The sequence below is a fragment of the Lepidochelys olivacea genome (genome assembly GCF_965140295.1).
Source record: "Lepidochelys olivacea isolate rLepOli2 genome assembly, chromosome: 1".
NCBI lineage: Eukaryota > Metazoa > Chordata > Testudines > Cheloniidae > Lepidochelys > Lepidochelys olivacea.
The window spans coordinates 286,609,227-286,628,570 of record NC_140411.1 but is presented as its reverse complement, the minus strand read 5'-3'; the positions used below and the strand labels follow the sequence as shown (position 1 = coordinate 286,628,570).

Here is a 19,344-nt window from a genome sequence, read left to right as displayed (position 1 = left end):
GGAAGCGGGTGGAATCGGCATATCCCCTCCAGCCCCCTGCCGTAAGCTGCTCAGGGCAGGCGGCTGGGAGCACCTCCATGACCCCAGCCCTCTGCTCTCACCCCTGCACCCCCCAAACACCCCAGCCCTCTGCCCTCACCCCTGCACAATCCCAGCCCTGACTCCGGCACCCCCCACACATACCCAGCCCCCTGCCCTGACTCTTGCACCCCCCACATCCACATCCCCACCCCTCGCACCAAATGGGAGCTCCTACACAAACACCTGCACCCCTTGCACCAAATGGGAGCTGCCCAGGTAAGCGCTCCACACCCAAACCTCCTGCCCCAACCCTGAACCCCCTCCCTCATTCTAGCTCCTGGCCAGACCCTGCACTCCAACCCCGAGCCTGCTCCTTCACCCCCAGCCCTGTTCTCAGGGCACTCCCACCCTCATCTCAGTGCAGAGAGAGGAAGAGAATGGGCCAGAATCAGGGAGAAAGTAGGTACCTACTCTATGTGGACAGGGCCGGGACCCCAGACCGGCAGTGGGCTGAATGGCAGTGGGCTGAGCCGCTCAGCCTACTGCTGGTCTGGGGTCCCGGCCACTGGCCCCACTCAGCCCGCTGCCGGTCTGGGGTTCTGGCTGCCAACCCCTCGCCAGCCGGGGTACCGGGTGCAGGCCCCGCTCAGCCCGCTACCGGCCTAGGTGAACAGAACCCCAGGCCAGCAGCGGGCTGAGTGGGCGGGCGGTGTAAGATCAGCATGTTAATTTAATTTTAAATGAAGCTTCTTAAACATTTTGAAAACCTTGTTTACATACGATAGTAGTTTAGTTATATAATATATAGACTTCTAGAGAGAGACCTTCTAAAAAACGTTAAAATGTAGTATTGGCACGCAAAACCTTAAATTAAAGTGAATAAATGAAGACTCGGCACACCACTTCTAAAAGGTTGCCGACCCCTGCTTTATAGGCTGCAAGATCAACTTCTAACCATGGAGTAAACCCATTTTTTCATGCTCCTGTAATAACTAAATACAGTAGGTTGAGTGAAAGAGTTCTTACTTGAAATAGTCAAGTAAAGTAATACTGTGCAAAAATATTTTAAAATGAAAACATGTAATAGAATAGTGTGAAAGGTCATTCAACACCAAAGTACTAAACTACTACTTTCCATTCTTACCGTGTAATTGTAATAATTAAGCAACTTCTTCAGAGTAAGCTGGAAGAGAGCTTACATGTCTTGCTAAAACTTTTGGAATGGGATAGAGCTAACAAGCTGTCTTTTCAAATTGACTCATTCATGTATATATGTATAGTGACATTTTTTGTAGAAAAGTTTGTTAGGTTACATCAGAGTACATAATTTCAGCATTTACCAATATAATATTGTAATGTTCTCATATTGCATATGCATACAAAATGAAAATATTGTAAAAAGTTATTGCCCTGTATATACCATCCTTTATAATTAACCTTTGTTTGATACAAATTAAATGTTATCAGTTTAGGATGTGTAGAAAATTCTGATAAAATGTGAAAGTAGTTCGATTTATGTTTTGAGCGTAGTATATTATATCTTAGAAATGCTGGGTGTAGGACATTAGTTCATGAATCAAGAGCTTCATATGCTGTAGGAAGAAAGAATAAATGGTCAGTTTTCAGAATGAAGAGAGGTAAATACCAGTGTCCCCCGGGGATCTGTACTGGGACAGTGCTGTTCAACATATTCATAAATGATCTGGTAAAAGGGGTAAACAGTGAGGTGGCAAAATTTGCAGATACAAAATTACTCAAGATAGTTAAGCACAAAGCAGACTGTGAAGAGTTACAGAGGGATCTCACAAAACTGGGTTACTGGACAACAAAATAGCAGATGAAATTCAGTGTTGATAAATGCAAATTAATACACTATAGAAAACATAATCCCAATTATACATACAAAATGAGAGGAATTAAATTAGTTTATACCAGTGGTTCTTAAACTTTTTTTTTCGCAGACCACTTGAAAATTGCTGAGGGTCTCATCGAACCACTTAATGATCTTTCCAAATGTTGTTTGTACCATTTGCTAACTGTTGTAAAGCATTTGGGATAAAAGTGCTACATACATATATATATATATAAAATAAAAAAGTAACAAAACTTAACAAGTTGGAAGAATTGCTCTCTGAGGCTTCCAGGAAGGAGTTCCGAGGGATCCTCGATGAGGGCATGACCGCAGCCAGGGCAGCCCTCCAGGTGGTGTCAGACATTGCTGCTGCTTACACTATGGCTTCCGCTATCTCCATGTGGTGAGTCTCTTGGCTGCTTCTCTCTGGGCTGTCCACCGAGGCCCAGGCGTCTATGCAGGACCTGCACTTCGACGGCTGGGCCCTATTTGCAGAGCAAACAGACAGAAAATTGCATTGCCTCAAGGACTCCTGCACCACTCTGAAGACCCTGGGTCTCTATGTCCCAGCCCCGGCGCATAAGCAGTTGAAACCGCAGTAGCCTTAGGGCCAGGGGAACCAGACTCGGCAGGACCAGTCCCATAAACAAGCCAAGGGCTACAAGCACCGTCTGAGCCACCCACCTCCACCCTCTTCTCAGTTAGGCTCGACCTAGAATAAGCAGAGGGCCAAATGGTCATTTTGAGGGTACGCCCGAGGGCGACCTACCATACTATTCCCCAGATCCATTTTTCCCAATGTTCTCCAACCGCCTTTCCCTCTTCTTCCCTGTCGGAAGGCTATAACCTCGGACCACTGGGTTCTCAGCACAGTGGAACAGGGTTATACCCTATAGTTCCTTTTTACCTCCCCTTTCCAGGGTGGATAAAAATCAATGTTTTTTTAAAATAAATAAATAAATAAATAAAAATAGTATTTTTTCCTCAAAAAGCATTTTATCAAAAAAACCGATCTGAAGATATTTTTAATTAAGATACATTATAGCCAGGACCAGCTTTAGGTACCATCAAACCAAGCATATGCAGCATTCTGGCCATCCTTTTTTGCTTGGGCAGTTGCGCTCTTGGAGCTTGGGGCGACAAAAAACATAGAGCCGGCCCTGATTATAGCTCAAAGATATCTCACCATGGAATAGGGATTATAAATTCTAATTCTATAGTATGAGACAATATATTCATGTAATGTTTAAGAAAAGTTTTGTAAATGATTTCCAGTAGTTCATGGATTAGGGACCCAATCTTATGGGGTTCCGGGGGCTCCTGTATAGATTATTTAGGTTAATCTTTCAATCTACGCAGTGGGACTCAGTGCTCAGTCTAGAAGATACCATCCGAGATGCTTATTTTTGCAGTTCTCAGACTGTGGATTTGTCTCTCCAGAGATAACATGCTTGCTAACAGCAAAAATGTTTTTAAATAAATATCTAAATATATAGAGGTGAGAAATAACAGACCTCAACCCTATTGTCCCTCTGCAAATTTGTGTACACATTGTCAATCCCTTAACTTTCTCTAAAAGTACAATGTTTTAAGAAGTTCAATGAATAGAAGGTTGTTGGGGGTGGACTAGATCTGGACAAGGAGAAGAAGTCTGGAGATAAATGTGAGAAGGGAGGAACAGGCAGTAGAAACAAAAGTGAAACGTCTTTGAGCAGCATATTCCAGAAGTCTTGAGGTCTTTCTGAGTGTAGCCTTCATTGATTTGAGATTTACCATACCATTCTCTCACTAGAAGTGAAAACCTATAATGGCAGCAGGCCGTAAAAGAGACCCAGTTTGGGAATATTTTAGTGAAGTTCCTTAAGACAGGCATGTGTGCAAAATGCAAACAGTGCAACAAAGAAATGCAAGGTCTGGTGATGTTCTCCTCCTAATACAGCATGGCAAGAAAATCCTCCAAATATTGATGATTAACTTTCTGAATTGAAGATCACCTCCCAATGACTTCATAAATATTTGCTTCAGTTACCTTTGATCTGGCTGACATAGTCCATTTAATTTAATTTGTTTTTTTTTAATTATTTCATTTAACTATTTTAATTAACAATTTTAACAAAAACAAACCTGATTTTAAAAAACTGTTTAAATTCAAAAATTCATATGCTTGTTTTGTTAAAATATTATGTTTGCTGTTGAAGAAAAAAATCAAGAGTACATAACGTTGTTGTTTTATTTAAATAAAACAATTTAAATTTCTGTCTGGTGATGTTTTCCTCCTAATACAGCCAGGCAAGAAAATCCTCCAAATATTAATAATGCATCCAATGAAGTGAGCTGTAGCTCACGAAAGCTTATGCTCAAATAAATTGGTTAGTCTCTAAGGTGCCACTAGTACTCCTTTTCTTTTTGCGAATACAGACTAACACGGCTGCTACTCTGAAACCAAATATTAATGATTAACTTGTTAAACTGGAGATAGTTCACCTCCCAATGACTTCATAAATACGTGCTTCAGTTACCGTTGGTAAATGAAATAACCAAACAATCATTCATTTTCTAATATAGCTGTAAAACTAATCTGAAAAGTTTTTAAAATAAATCACTTTAAAAATGTATAGTGTGTACCTTCTAAAAATGAAACCTACATCTATCTCTGAGTAGATAAGGTTGTAACAGCCAACAAGAATACACTTTTATGTAAAAATCCATGATTAAATAGTCTTCCTGCCTAGTGATTTAAATCAAATCCACCTTGCCCCCGTCCCACCTGTCTTCCCTATCCCTTTTCAGGGACCCCTCTCACGAAAGTCAACTCGTGCAGGAGGTAAAGGGGTTGCTACAGCTGGGTGCAATAAAAGATATTCTTCTTGAGTACAGGAACAAGGGGTTCTATTCTCTGTACTTTTTAATCCCAAAGACCAAGGGCAGTCTGTGGCCCATCCTGGACTTGCAAGACCTCAACAAGTACCGAAAGAAGCTAAAGTTCTGCATGGGTTCCCCAGCTTCTATTATCCCCTCTGTGGATCCTGGAGACTGGTATGCCACCCTCGACTTGAAAAACGCATACTTCCACATAGCCATCTTTGAAGGACATAGATACTTCCTCCTGTTTACAGTGGGGCCCCACCACTATCAGTTTGCGGTCCTCCTGTTTGGCCTGGCAACAGCACCAAGAGTGTTTACCAAGTGCATGTCAGTAGTAGCGGTTTACCTCCGGCGCCGGGGTATCCATATCTACCCATACCTCGACAACTGGCTTGTCAAGGGCAGCTCCAGGTCTCAAGTCCAAAGGGATGTTGTGGTGCTTCAAGCTGCGTGCCACTCTCTGGGCCTTCTGGTAAATGACAAAAAGTTGACGTTCGTGCCAATGCAGAGGATAGAGTTAATTGGAGCAGTCCTCAACTTGACCTGTGCTAGGGCATTCCTGCTGCTGGAAAGGTTCTATGTAATGGCAAACCTCATCACAGAAGTCTCCGCATTCCCTCTGACTACAGCCAGGGTCTGTCTGCGTCTCCTGGGTCACATGGCAGCGTGCCCTTACGTGGTCTACCATGCCAGGCTCCGGATGCAGCCCCTGCAGCAATGGCTGGCAATGGTCTATTCCCAGTCCCGAGACCCACCTGGAGAAGATCGTTACCATTTCCCAGGTGATACTTATCTTGCTGTGATGGTGGACCGCCCGCAGGACAGTCCTGGAGGGGGTTCTGTTTGACAACCCTCAGCACTCAATCAAGTTGGTGTCGGCCGTCTTGGACCTTTGCTGGGGGGGCACATACCGGCATCCTCTAGACTCAGGGGATGTGGTCCCTAGATGAAGTGTGGTTGCACATAAATGTCAGAGAGCTCCGAGCAGTCCATCTGGTGTGCAGAGTCTTCTTGCCCCACCTGTCGGGCAAGATGGTACGAGTCCTGACAGACAACACAGCCTCAATCTTCTATATAAACAGGCAACGGGGAGCACGCTCATCGGCTCTCTGTCAGGAGGCGCTCTGTCTCTGGGACTTCTGCATCAGCTACGAGATCCACCTGGAAGCTTGTCAACTTCCTGGCATTAGGAATACGCTGGCGGACCAGTTCAGCAGGGACTTCTCCTCTGACCACTAGTGGTCGCTCCATCCAGAGGTAGCCTGCATGATCTTCCAAAGATGGGGAACTCTCCAAGTGGATCTGTTCGCTGCCAGACAGAACAGGAAATGCCACCAGTTTTGTTCTTGGCAAGGTCTGAGAAAGGGCTCCCTCTCCGATGTTTTCCTCCTGTCGTGCTCAGGAAGCCTGATGTATGCATTCCCTCTGATTCAACTCATCAACAGAGCCCTGGCAAAGATCATGCGAGACAAGGCACAGGTCATCATGAACCCCCAACGTGACCTCACCAGCACTGGTTCAGCACGCTCATGAGCCTGTCAGCGCCCCCTTCCTGGCCCCTGCCTAACCGACCGGACCTACTGTCACAGGACCACGGTCAACTCCTACACCCCAACCTATCAGGTCTCTCCACCTGTCTGTGTGGCTGAACCTGGAGGAGCGGACCTGTTCGGAAGGAGTCCAATAGGTCCGCCTGGAAAGTAGGAAGCCCTCAACTAGACTGATTTACCTAGCCAAGTGGACGAGGTTTTCCTGCTGGGTGTCTGAATGGGGCATCTCTCCCTTACATTCCTCCATACAGGCTGTCCTGGACTACTTGCTCCAGTTGAGGAACCAGGGCCTGGCGCACACTTCCATTCAAGTGCATCTCGCAGCCATCTCCGCTTTTCACCTTCTGATCCAAGGACAGATGGTGTTTTGTCATGACATGACAGTCAGATTCCTGAAGGGGCTTGAGAGACTCTTCTCGCAGGTACGGGCCCCTGTCCCACAGTGGGATCTTAACTTGGTCCTCTCTAGGCTCACTGGCCCACCCTTTGAGCAGCTGGGTTCCTGCTCCCTTTCCCACCTCTCGTAGATGGTCGTGTTCCTGGTGACGTTGGCAAGACGAGTCTCTGAAAGTAAAGCCTTGACTTCAGAACCTCCATACACAGTCTTCTACAAAGATAAGGGTTCAGTTGTGGCCCCACCCAGCCTTCCGGTCAAAGGTGGTCTCCACCTTCCATCTGAACCAGGACATCTTCCTCCCAGTGTTCTGTCCCAAACCACACAAGACCAGTGAGGAGAGGCATCTTCTTGCCCTGGACGTTCAGGGAGGCTTGGCTTTCTACTTAGAACGTACTAAGCCTTTCCGTAATCGACTCAACTCTTCATCACTACAGCGGATAGGATGAGGGGTCGCTCTGTGTCCTTGCAGAGGATTTCCAATTGGATCACCTTGTGCATTAGGACCTGTTAGGACCTGGTGGGGGTTCCACTGCCGCCGATTGTCAGAGCCCACTCAATGAGAGTGCAGACGTCTTTGGTAGCCTTTCTGGCATACATTGCTATCCAGGATATTTGTAGAGCCGCAATGTGGTCCTCTGTTCACACGTTTACCGCTCATTATGCCATCACTCAGCAAGCCAGAGATGATGCTGAGTTCGGCAGAGCTGTGTTGTAATCTACATGTCCATTAACTCCTCCCCACCTGCAGGGGTATTGCTTGGGAGTCACCTAATATGGAATGGACATGAGGAAGCACTCGAAGAAAAGACAGTTACCTTTTCCGTAACTGGTGTTCTTCAAGATGTGTTGCTCATGTCCATTCCGCAACCTGCCCTCCTTCCCCACTGTCGGAGTTTCCGGCAAGAAGGAACTGAGGAGGGACTGGGGAAGCCGGGGGCGTTCCTTACACCACGCCATGTGGGCACCGCTCCAGAGAGTGTCAGAGTCAGTCCCCTATGGATACTGCTGAGGGAAAAAGTTCCAGCACTGGTGCATGTGGCAAGCACACACACCTGATATGAAAGGGACATGAGCAACACATCTTGAAGAACACCAGTAACAGAAAAGGTAACTGTCTTTTACTACTTCACATAACGCAGAATTCGTGGTCAGCCAGTGAAATTAAGAGGCAGCAAGTTTAAAACAAACAAAAGCAAGTAGTACTTCACACAATGCACAGTCAGCCTGTGGAATTTGTTGCTAGAGGATGTTGTGAGGGCCAAAACTAACTGAATTAGAAAAAGAATTAGAGAAATTCATGGAGACTAGATCCACTAGTGGCTATTAGATGGTCAAGAATGCAACCCCATGCTCTGGGTATCCCTAGTCTCTGACTGCCAGAACCTGGGAGTGGATGATGGGATGAATCACTCAGTAATTTTCTTGTTCTGTTCATTCACTCTGAAACAACTGGCATTGGCCACTGTTAGAAAACAGGATACTGAGCTAGATGGACCATTGGTCTGACCCAATATGGCCGTTCTTATGATGGTTAGTTGAGATAGAAATGTTCTGTCAGTATGATTTTGGAATGACTTTTATTATTCATGAGTTGGAATACTATGAGTAGATTATGCAGTGGCAGTAAAACCTTTATACCTCGCCATATAAGTGTGTATTTGGTTTAAGCCACCTATTTTCCAGAAAAACTCTAGAAAGTCTTCAAAAAAAAAAAAAAAAACCTTTACAAAAAATAGTGCCAATAAAATATTGTATCGTTTGTGATCTCCCAGGCTGCCAAGATACCAGGTCTACGAAGGGGAGGAAAATTATAGCTAACTCATTTTAGAAGCCTCTAATAATGTATATTCTAAAAAGTTATTATAGATCATCTTAATATTATTTTAATGTCTATCTCACACACAATAAGGGCTAAAAATAAATGACAAATTATTTTGGAAAGGGGGAATTCCCAGTGCTTCAATGCTATAAAACATCCATTTCTACCATTGATAGTTTGCCAAATACCAAACCATAAATTTGTAGTTGTTTTATAGGATTGCTCTTTATTGTAGACCAGTATAATTACACAGGGAAATTCCACATAAGAAGGAAAGGCAGCTGTGTAAAGCTGCTCAAAAGTTTAGAATGTTACAAGTAGTCTCATTAGAGAGGGATTATTGGACAGACTGTTGCTGATGTGGTAAAATGTGCATGATATATTGTATGGTGGTGGTGTTCATCACATGGATATTGCAACCATAAATGCAATATAAATATGTTTTTATGTAGTTTAAGTAGACATTACTCAATACTTAAGGTATTTGAAACTTTGAAGCATAGCTAGTTTGTCATTCTGCTGGCTTCTTTAAAATAAGTCGTCCTAAACCACTGAGTGGTGAGGTGGCCAAGCAAAAATGTGCTGGGCTCTCCAGTGACTGATGACTGGCCATGACCTGCTGTAGGGTCTTTAGCTGAGAGGGAGACAGGGAAGAACTGCCTGGACGAGGTGTCAGAATAAGCCTCTTAAAGGTCTGTGGAGGAGGCAGGGAGTTGTGTACAGAGCCTCAGAGTGGGGTAAGTTTTTGTTTGGCAAAAGACTTCTGAGAGTCCCTGAGCTACCTGGGGTGAGCCCTGCACTCATGAGGTAAAGGGTTTTGGACTTCTGTTGGATTTTATTTTTTTGTTGTACTCTTGTTTATGCTTCAAGTGCAGGTGGGTTGTTGTTTTTTTTTTTTTTTTGGTTTAGGTGTAGGGTTAAACTATGGTTCTAAGAAGAGAAGACACAGAGGCAGCTGCTGCACTTGATCTGTAATAGATAAGCTACTCCTGTGCTATCCCTGAGAAGTCTCAAACTGTTCTTTGTCAGATAAGTCTCTCTTTATCAATAGCATAGCGTTAGCCATCTATGTCAACTAATAAGAAAGTCTTGAAAAGCAAAGCATCGTTACAGAAAGCATCAAAACTTCCTGCTATTTGTCAGATCCACTGTGTACCAGGAAAACTGAGTTGCATATTAGGTTGGCCCAGTCAAACTACCATCTGTCTTGCCTCATGAAGGCTAAAGGAAATCTGCCCATCTCTTACTGTGAGATTTGGCTCATTGGTGATAGGATAATTGAGAACACCACCAAGCAAATATTTGCTATAGAGATTGGCACCCAGTGCCAGTAAGACAAAATCCTGGCCTTTCAAACAAGGTCTTTTCCAGGTTGCCATCATTTCAAGGTTTTGCAAAACATGGGCAATGTTCCTCTTTTTGATACTTGGGCAGGGATGACTGGAGCTAAGAATTCTTCACTCTATTTTTGAGTTTGTCGAAAAGGGATGTGGTAGAATTTTATAATGGAGCTCCCTTCTGGTTCTTTTCAGCCCTGGATGTTCTGTAGAGGAATTTCCTCAGGACTTCTAAGTGCTTCCCTCCTAGGTTCCTTAAAGTTTCTGCCTCATTAGTAATTATTAACACAACTGATGAAAACTAGACCTGAGGCCTGTAAGGAAAGAAAATCTAAACTGTTTTCATTATTTGTAGTAAAGCATGAATTTTTGAATTGAGAGAAAACGCAGGGAAACTTTAATTTATAGAAAAAACAAGCAAAATAACAATAAAATGGACATGCTATGACCTGTTGAAAAAAGGTTTGAGTAGAGCCATTGATAATGTTAATGAAATATTTTATATCTTCAAATGAAAATCTGTATCAGAAAAGAATAGTCAGTCACCCTGCCAATGCCAACTGAATGATTTTTTTTCTGAAAAATATATTTGCGAAGGTAATTAAGTTCCCAGAAAGATAATGTAGGTCAATCAGTTGCAGCTCTGGAATTGGTATTAAATTGATTTGAGCTGTAGAAAAACAGGCATGTTAAATGACGTCTCAACTTCTATTTTCCTTCAAAGGTTTGAAAATTTAGGAAACATTTTTAGTACAGCCTTCAAGAGGGTTTACTGCTTGTTTCCCACAGGAGTGCACTTATAACACTTGAGACTGAGAGGAGATAAATGTAGTAACTATATGCCCATCTCATTTAAATAATATAGCTTGCAAGATATTAGCTAAAGTGGAACTTTAGGAATTTGAGATAAACTTGCTGGAAATAACATATTAATCTGTTTGTAATAATAATAAAAAAAATTCAAACAATGAAGGGTTACTTGCCAGTACCGAGCTCTCAAAATATATTGCCTCTTCACATTCCCACTGTAAGAGTCATTTGCTAGGCTTTATTATCCCAGAACTATTTTAAAGTAATGTAAATGCTGTCCTACAGTTCAGATGTTCCAACATGGTTATAAAAGGTACTATCCCATAACCACCTTTGGTTCCTCCCTGCCTCTTCTAAACTAGTTGTACAAATCTGAAGAAGTAGGGAAGGAAAGGGGGTCAGTGTGGTTGTGCAAAGAAAATAAGTTCAGAGAATTCCATATGCAAGTAATTTTTCCCCAACCTGAAATTACCTATGCAGATCTACACTACAAGAGATGAATAAGTGGCAACATTCCTCAGAAATACTACTTGAAAAGTGGTTAGCTGATTAAACACTGGAGGACTACTTCACTGAAATGAGCATTCAGTTTGGCTCCAGTTATGAAATAGTAATATTGAGTAAAAGTGACAAGTGGCAATCTGACAAATATCTATAATAAATACATTTTCAGAGAGAAATCTTGGAAGTGGTTGCTATTCTGGCAGAATGAGTATCATGTGTCTCTAGTGCTGATTTAAATGTAAAACTTAAATTGTTTAAATAATCTCGGGGCAAAAATTGCTTCACCTTAGACTTTTTGCCAAAAACCTCGAACTAGGATGATCTCCAGAAGGGTTTGGTGCTTTTGCATAATACTTTTTGATGCAAAGGATTTGGTGCTCTGCATAACATACCTCAGAATTGCTGTGCTGCTTTGTGTATTAAACAAAGAAACATCCCAAACAAACTAACTGGAAGACATGATTACGTTCTGATAAAATTCAGAAACCACTTAGGGAACCTCCATTTTTCTGCATCATTGTTCTAATTCCTGACAGAAACAAAACAAACACATATGTGGTAGTTGTGTTGTCTTTGAGAACTTGGACCACTTTTTTCCTGTGGTTTGTGGGAAGAGAGCTCTGCAGCGGCAACCTTATACCCAAAATGGCCTCCCTTAGCTTCCAAAACTGCCTAAATAGCGGATGGGCCTCTTCTCCGGTCCTCCTCCTATAAGCTGGGGATGGCTAATATCCCTGTGAGGAAGATACTATTAAATCAACTTGTACCTTATAGTCCCAGGTTGTTGGGTGGGCATAAATTTAGGATGAGGTCACCCAGTACTAATCTTTTCAAAGGGGGTCACGGAGGTACATGAGGCTGTTAAATAAGAATAAATAAATAGTAGTAAAAAGTAATGTCTCTAGCTGAAATCTTCTTGCTGTCAAGGCTGCTACCTAGAACTCCAGAAAAAGTCAGAAGGAAGGAATGCAGCTGATACCCTTGAATCCCGGCGTGATTATTGTAAACATTATCTGTTAACTAGAAGATGAATTTATTTTGGTTGCCCTAGACTCTGAAATAGAACAATTAACTTAGAATTTTAATCACATTCCTTGAGGGGAATTTTCTTTGAAGGACAAATCATCTAGTTAGTAAAAAAACAAAAACAAAAACAAAAAAAAACTACACCACTGTCACTAGAAGTGGTTGGCTACTAGTGCCAGAGGTGGTGAAAACTGAGTGTTGATCCCACTCCAAATGGGAACATGAGTTAGGAATGGTCAGAACTGACTTCAGAAAACTACGTATGATCCTATTTTACTGAGAGGTGGAAATAGTTACCTTCAAATCTGAGAGCTCTGAGTCAATTGTGATTTCATTGACACCTGCTTTTCATTGCAGCGTGTAGCTACACATACCCTACATGCCACTGCAAGAGGTGTGCAGTGTAGACATGGCCTTTGTCCACTGACAGTTTCTCAGGAGAGGATCATGGAAAAGTGATCTTTTTTAGGCCTCAGACTGTAAACTTGCCCTCTCCTACAATTCCTAGAGCCCAGTGGGTTCCCGTAATCTGCATGAAGAAAGAAAATGGGATAATTGGTTTCCAAAGACATGGAGAGAAAAATGGAATATAAATGGATTGCTGCAGAGTTCTTTGGTGAAATCAGAATTTCTGCTCTCCAGAGAATGAAGCATTTGCTGGAAGCAGAGGAGCAGAACATCACATCCTTTGCTTGTTCTGCTGACTCTTAACATGATGAACAGTTTTGAGGCTGCCTTTGTTTGCTCTGAGAGTTGTACAAAATTGGGCTCCTGACTGTTGCTGAAAGTACTGCTGCTCATACCTAAATGAAAACATTTACTTTCTACATGTAGATTGGGAAAAAGTGACACAAAACTCGTGTGTGTTTTTCTCTAGTCGTCTTAAGTTATTGTAGTAAAAAAATCACTTGTTTTTTCTGTAATTCAGCAAAAAAATATTTTTGGACTATATGAGATACCACAGTAATGTAAAGAAATGTGGAACACAACTGCTGGATACTTGTTGAAACATGGGCAAGGAGGTGAAGGGGAAAGGACATTTCATATATTTATTATGGTATTACTCTAAACCAAAAGAGTATTTTGGCAGGAAATTTGAAAAAGGTAAATGTAAACATAGAAAGTAACGGTGACTCTTGCTGAGTTCTTGCCATTACCCTTACTGTGTGAATGGTGGGGCTTAGCCTATACAATTGGCTATCTGCTCTGGGAATTTTAAATGTTTTCTAGTTCTGCTTGACGGTCTCTTAATCATTAGTTGATTTAAGAGTAAGGATGGTCTTGCAGTTAAAGCACTCACTCAGGAGATCTGATTTAGATTCCTGGCTCTACCACAGACTTGCTGTGTGACATCAGGCAAGTCACTTAGGTTACAGCATTTGGGAGGTGTAATTCCCAGCTCAGGCAGACATACACAGGAGCAGATTTACCATGAAACAGACTGTGCGATGGCACGGAGCCCCCAAAATGCAGGACAAATCTCATCTGACAACCTGCCTGAGTCATGGCCGGTGGCACAGCAAGGCGCAGGCAGGCAGCCTCCATGCCGTTGGCCAGTGGCTCCACGCCACTCCCGGAAGGGGCCAGCTGCTGGCATTCTCTGTGTGCACCTGGCTGGGGAGAGGCAACTCTGAATGCTGCCCCCACCCTGGGCAGTGCACAGGGGCCTGCTGCCTCCCTCCCCCCAAGGGTCGCACAGAGATTTGCCAGCAGCAGGGCTAAGGTGGCTCCCTGCCCGCTCTGCCTCCCTCTCTCTGTGTCGTTCCCGGAAGCGGCCGGCATATCCCTGCCACCTCTGGGTGGGGGCGTCTCTGTACGTTGCCCCTGCCTTGGGTGCCGACTCCACAGCTCCAGCCCGCTCCCAAACTTCCTCCCAGAGCCCAACCCCTCCCACACCCCTGCCCCAGCCCAGAGCCTGCACCCAGCACCCAAACTCCCTCCCAGACTCCAACCCTTGCACGGCCTCCTACACCCCAACCCTCTGCCCCAATCAAGGTACCTCACTTCATTTTCATTTACTTCCCATTACTTATAATATAGGAGGAGGATGAAGGAAAAAAGAATGAAAAATGGGCGGGAGATATAATGTTCTTATTCTTGGCTGGGTCCCCTGGGGTGGGGTGCCGAAAATGAAGCTGCACACGGGGCCCACTAACTCTAAATCCACCACTGGACATACAGCCACAATGTGACATTGGTCTGAGCTGGGATTGCAAAGCAGTACTTTAATATAAGTAATGAATTATATGTAATTGTATAGCCTCCAGCTTTAGATTTTTAGGTCGTAATCTTCATATGGTTAGTGTAGTGTTCAGTTTTTTTGCTTCTTTTTTTAAAAAAGTTGCGTTTCTAGAACATGAACAGCTCAGTGTAAAAACCCAGAATCCAAGCTGTCTTTGGATAGCATAGTCTGGTGGGTTGATTTTGGACCTCTGAATCAAGAACTCCTGTGTTTTGTAATCTTGGATCTTCTGCTGAATCACTGTGACCTGGGCCAAGTCATTTAATCATTCTGCCTCAATTTTCCCACAAAAGCGTGTTGAGGATTGATTGATTGATGTTTGTACAATCCTTGGAAGTGTAAAATGCTTTGTTTCACTAGTAAAAGTAAAAATCCAATAAGATGCTGTCAGGAAGGCCACTCTTTCATTGAAATATGTTAAGAATATTGCTTACTGATTGTATTGTCGATTGCCATCGTGCCTGTATGTATATGGGGGAAAATACCTGGCACAAAAGATGTTTGATTAATCATTTCCATACTATTCCCTGAAGGATGTTCAGTGAAGAGTTTTCTAGTTAGAAAATATCCTCTTTTATTGAATATTCATTTAAGAATGCAAGATGACTGTGTGTGGAGGGAGAAGGGGGGGATAAACTTGTGCGGGCCTTGTGGAAAGCAGCAACTTCAGAACCTTATTTTATGTAAACCTTCCTCTCGCTCTTCACCCCCCCCATGTCATATCTAAACAAAGCCTGATTCTTTGAACTCTTACTCTTGTTTGTAATCTTTGCTAAAGGAGTAGGTCCCATTAACTTCGGTGATTTTACTCACTTGAATAAGGACTACTCTTGCAAGTAGATTTTTCAGGTTTCGGTCTTTCATTTTTGATTTCCCCCTTCCGTCAAACAATTGTTATAATCTACTCTTTTAGTCATCAATCCTAATGTTAAAATGGAGCCATCATAATTATAAGTGTACTGTGTTCAAAGAGCTAAATCTTGGTCCCATTGAATGCAATGAAGGGTTTTTCTATTGATTTATTTGATCAGTATTTGACCCAAAGCAGCAAGCCATTAGTTTGCATACATGCTCTTTGACTACAGGCTTGTTATAGAGTGGTAGGGTGAGGATGGAGGGGCAGTTTGGTTTATAAGAACCTTTTGTAAAGATTTGAAAGCACAGTAAGCGTTTCTGTCAATTTGCTGGATTCTCCAGGCTTTATACCAAGACCTGTCAAGCCATGTAAAACAATTAGAATTCATAAATGTTTTGTACACAATTACCTGTCCTCTTGTTTGCGTAAGAGATTTTTTTTCTTGAACTAGGACAGAACCAGCAGGCATCAGTAAGACCATAAAAGCACATTGGGCTTGAGAGTATCCATCGTAGACATCCTCAGCGGACCTATGGTCTTGATGGACTGTGCATGTAACTACTTAGACTTATTTATCACTGTTTTTCGGCCAGTGATAGTAATATTCAGTTGGCTTAAAAAAGGAGCTTGTTGTTTAATTAAACCATTAGGCTTAGGAAGCATACTGAAGCTGTATTATTAAATGTGAAAAGTTGTTATACTTCAATGTCTGTCTTGCTCTTCAGAAGAAAGGCATAAATTCTCATTTCCAATTTAAAAAGCAGTTTTAACGTTTTAACAGGTAATGTGGACAGAGTTGCCTTGCCAGAATTTTCATCTTCTCATCTGTTGTGCTATCCTGGAATCTGAAAAGCAGCAAATAATGGACAAGCATTATGGTTTTAATGAAATACTAAAGGTATCTGCTGAGGTTCTTAATTTTAAGTGTAAATTAACTTTTTGAATGGATTCTTTTCTGGTTCTACACTGAAAAAGACATAGATGTACAATGTGTCTCCTGAGCAGTTATAGTTACTTCATTCCAGAACTCTTTAAGGGGCAAGGCAACCCAACAAATGTAATTATGAATCAGTAATTTTTCACCTATATTTAGAGGTTAAACCTCTAGTGTTGGGTTAATAAGTGTCAATAATAGAATATTCAGCACTTACTCTTTTTAAACCGTCTAGGAAGTTGCATAAATCTAAATCATTGTTACCTTATCTTCTATACACTTATTTATTACCTCTTCAGCTCTGGGAATTATGGTTGCCTGGTGTGATATGCTATTGTATATTACATTAGAGTAAGAAACACTGATACATACTCATTTTAAGAATCCTATAAAATGCTGATCAATTGCTTTGAGATATTCAACACATTCAGCTCCTGTTTATCAATGCATGTGCAGTGTTTTGAGCATTTTGGAGGTTTGACCCCTTAATGTCCATCGTGGCACTTACAATAGAGGAGAATATTATTATTTTAATACAACAGCATATTTTTTTCTAGTCTACTGTTTTCCATTCTTATTTTTTGTGAATATATTTTTAGCATATAAATGAACTGTCTATGAAAATTGATGTGGAAGATATACTCTGTAAAGCGGAAGCAATTTCTATCCAGATGATGAATTGCAAGGTAAAGTTATTTTAAAGTATATCTATGAGTATTTGAGATAGTAAAAAAATAAATACATAGTTGTCTATATTCATATACATGTATAGCTTTTGAAATAGTCCCTTTTGAAATAGTTCAGTTTTTGGAAGTGATGGAAATATGCTGTCAGCCTTTGATTAGATATTTACAAAAGCCTCATATACTTGTCCAGGCAAGAGTTGTACATTCACTATCAGTGTATTATTGTGTGAAAAAAGCTGGAGTTTTGCTCTTGGATAGGTTATTTTTACTTCGTTCAGGTTAGATTAGCTGGTATACAGTTGAGTTGATTTTTGATGTGTGGGGAGGGGTGAGAGGGGAGTCTGAGTTACCCTGCTGCCTGCTGGACTAAAAGCACATAGACTTAATTTTGTTGTGTGCTGAAAAGTTGAGTATTGATAGATTGGTAGAAAAAGTTTTAGGCAGTGTTATGAAATTTATAATGGTTGGTTTGATTTGATTTGACTTATACTTTGGGTTCAGAGCAAAGATGAATAGCATTGTTAATCAGATAATAATTACATTAATTATTTAATATAATTTAGACTGTGGCATAAAGGTTCCCTATCACCTTTAAAGATCTTTTCAGGGAGCAAAGATAGCAGCTGGTAATTTTCTTGAAAACAAGCAACCTTTACGCAAAATTAATATTTAAACACATTTTCACTACAGATTAGACTTTTATTCTTATAAGTGCTTTCAAGAAGTTATTAAGCATAATATGCTTGCTAATGTGTTTCAATTAACTCTTCAATTTAATTTGTTTAATAGAATAAAAAATACAATGATAAATGTTTCCTCCTCATAGGAATTGCCTCAAGCAGTTTGTGAGATCCTGGGGATGGAGAACAGTGCTGTAACAACACCAGATTCAGACACTGGAGAAGATGAAAGTGTTACTATGATGAGTCGTTCTGCATCAACATATCAAAATATCTCCATGCCTGTAACTGCTGCCAACGGAACAAAAGATAACGCACAACATATGGCTGTGACACATATTGCCCATAGATTGACACCTACATAATTACACTTGGTTAAATTCTTGAAGAGACACTTTACTGCAGCTCTTTTTTCAAGCACTTGAGAGGTGGATGTTTAAAATTTGGTGTTTGATTAAGCTTTAAGGTTTTGGAAAGAAATTCTGTACTGTAATGCTCTTGCATTAAAGCTTTACAACATGACCTGACCTAACTATTTTTGTAGATACTTCTACCGAAATAGCCTTTTGTTTTCAATAACATTCCTTACTATTTTTGTAGCAAAGTGCATTTCTTTTTTGGTGATGAACTGGAAATGGCTAATAGTTACAAGGTGGGTGATTTGGAAATGATGCATCTGCTGAGTTTTGACTTTTATTATTCTAAGCTTTGGTGATTCTTTGGTTTTGATCAGATTCAAAATGGGCAAACTGAAGCTCCTGTACAGCATTTCCATGCTGAAAAGATGCTGATTTCCAGAAGAGGAACATTTTGTAGATGAACAGAGGTTTTTCCTTCTCAAATGTTTACAAAAATATTTGTTGCTGTTTGAATGTAGATTTGAAATGGACGTTTTGACTTATGACGTTTTAATGTCCAGATGCTGAATTATGTGTAACCCAGGAATGGACAAACAATATATTTTTTACATTTAACATCTCTTCACTTACATATATATACATAAGCAATTATTTGTGAATACTAAAAGGATAGGCATATTTTCAATATTTGAATAAACTTCACTGTTCATTAGTCAGTTTGACCAAATTAATACACAACAATTTCAACCTGGGGTCTTTTTGAAAACTATTTTCTAAATAATAACTATTTCTTGTGGGCATGATCAGTCCTACGCCTGGTGTAATTTTACAATTAATTTCTTGCAAAGTTTATCTTTACCAATAATGTTTATTAAATTTGCTAGTAGTATATTAACTGATCAGTAAACTCCTACTTAAACTGTTTCTATGTCCGACTCCTTAGGGCATTTAAAAGCAGGTACAAAACTATTGGAAAACAGTAATCACAATGATCTTAATAAAACATTCTTTTGTATATGAAAAAGGCAGTGTGAGTTTATACCATGCCATGCTGTATGATCTTCTCAAGTCTTGTGGTATTTAACAAAACTGATTCAATATATTCATTGTTATTTTGCAACTATTGTACATATTATAAAATAAACCTCAAAACCAATTTAGTGTTTTTTAATTAAATCATATTTAGAGAAAAAACTTAATTGTCTGGTTGTTGATATGAGAAAACAGATAGAAGATGGGACATAGCTAATAGCAGTTTCCAAGTCACTTAAATTTTGTTTTGAATGAGTAACGAAGGGCAATGGAAAAATCTGATTTCTCCAGAACAGAATATATTGTTCATCTCAAGGCGGTTGTTGATAGTGAGTAGGCAGAGGAGGTATTTCCCCCTCCTACTTTGGAACAAC

The 19,344-nt window shown here is 41.1% G+C and overlaps 1 protein-coding gene across 2 annotated transcripts in view; it reads left to right on the top strand.

Moving 5' to 3' along the window:
• The window catches only part of TBC1D15 (TBC1 domain family member 15), a 91,510-nt gene extending 72,425 nt beyond the window's left edge, over positions 1-19,085 (top strand). For both annotated transcript variants that reach the window (XM_084652096.1, XM_084652095.1), the window contains 3 exons: positions 16,061-16,177; positions 16,813-16,899; positions 17,726-19,085. In XM_084652096.1, coding sequence (XP_084508222.1) covers positions 16,061-16,177; positions 16,813-16,899; positions 17,726-17,944 — 423 coding nt within the window. In that variant the 3' untranslated portion in view covers positions 17,945-19,085. The remainder of the gene's footprint in view (positions 1-16,060; positions 16,178-16,812; positions 16,900-17,725) is intronic.
• The last annotated feature ends 259 nt before the right edge of the window (positions 19,086-19,344 follow it).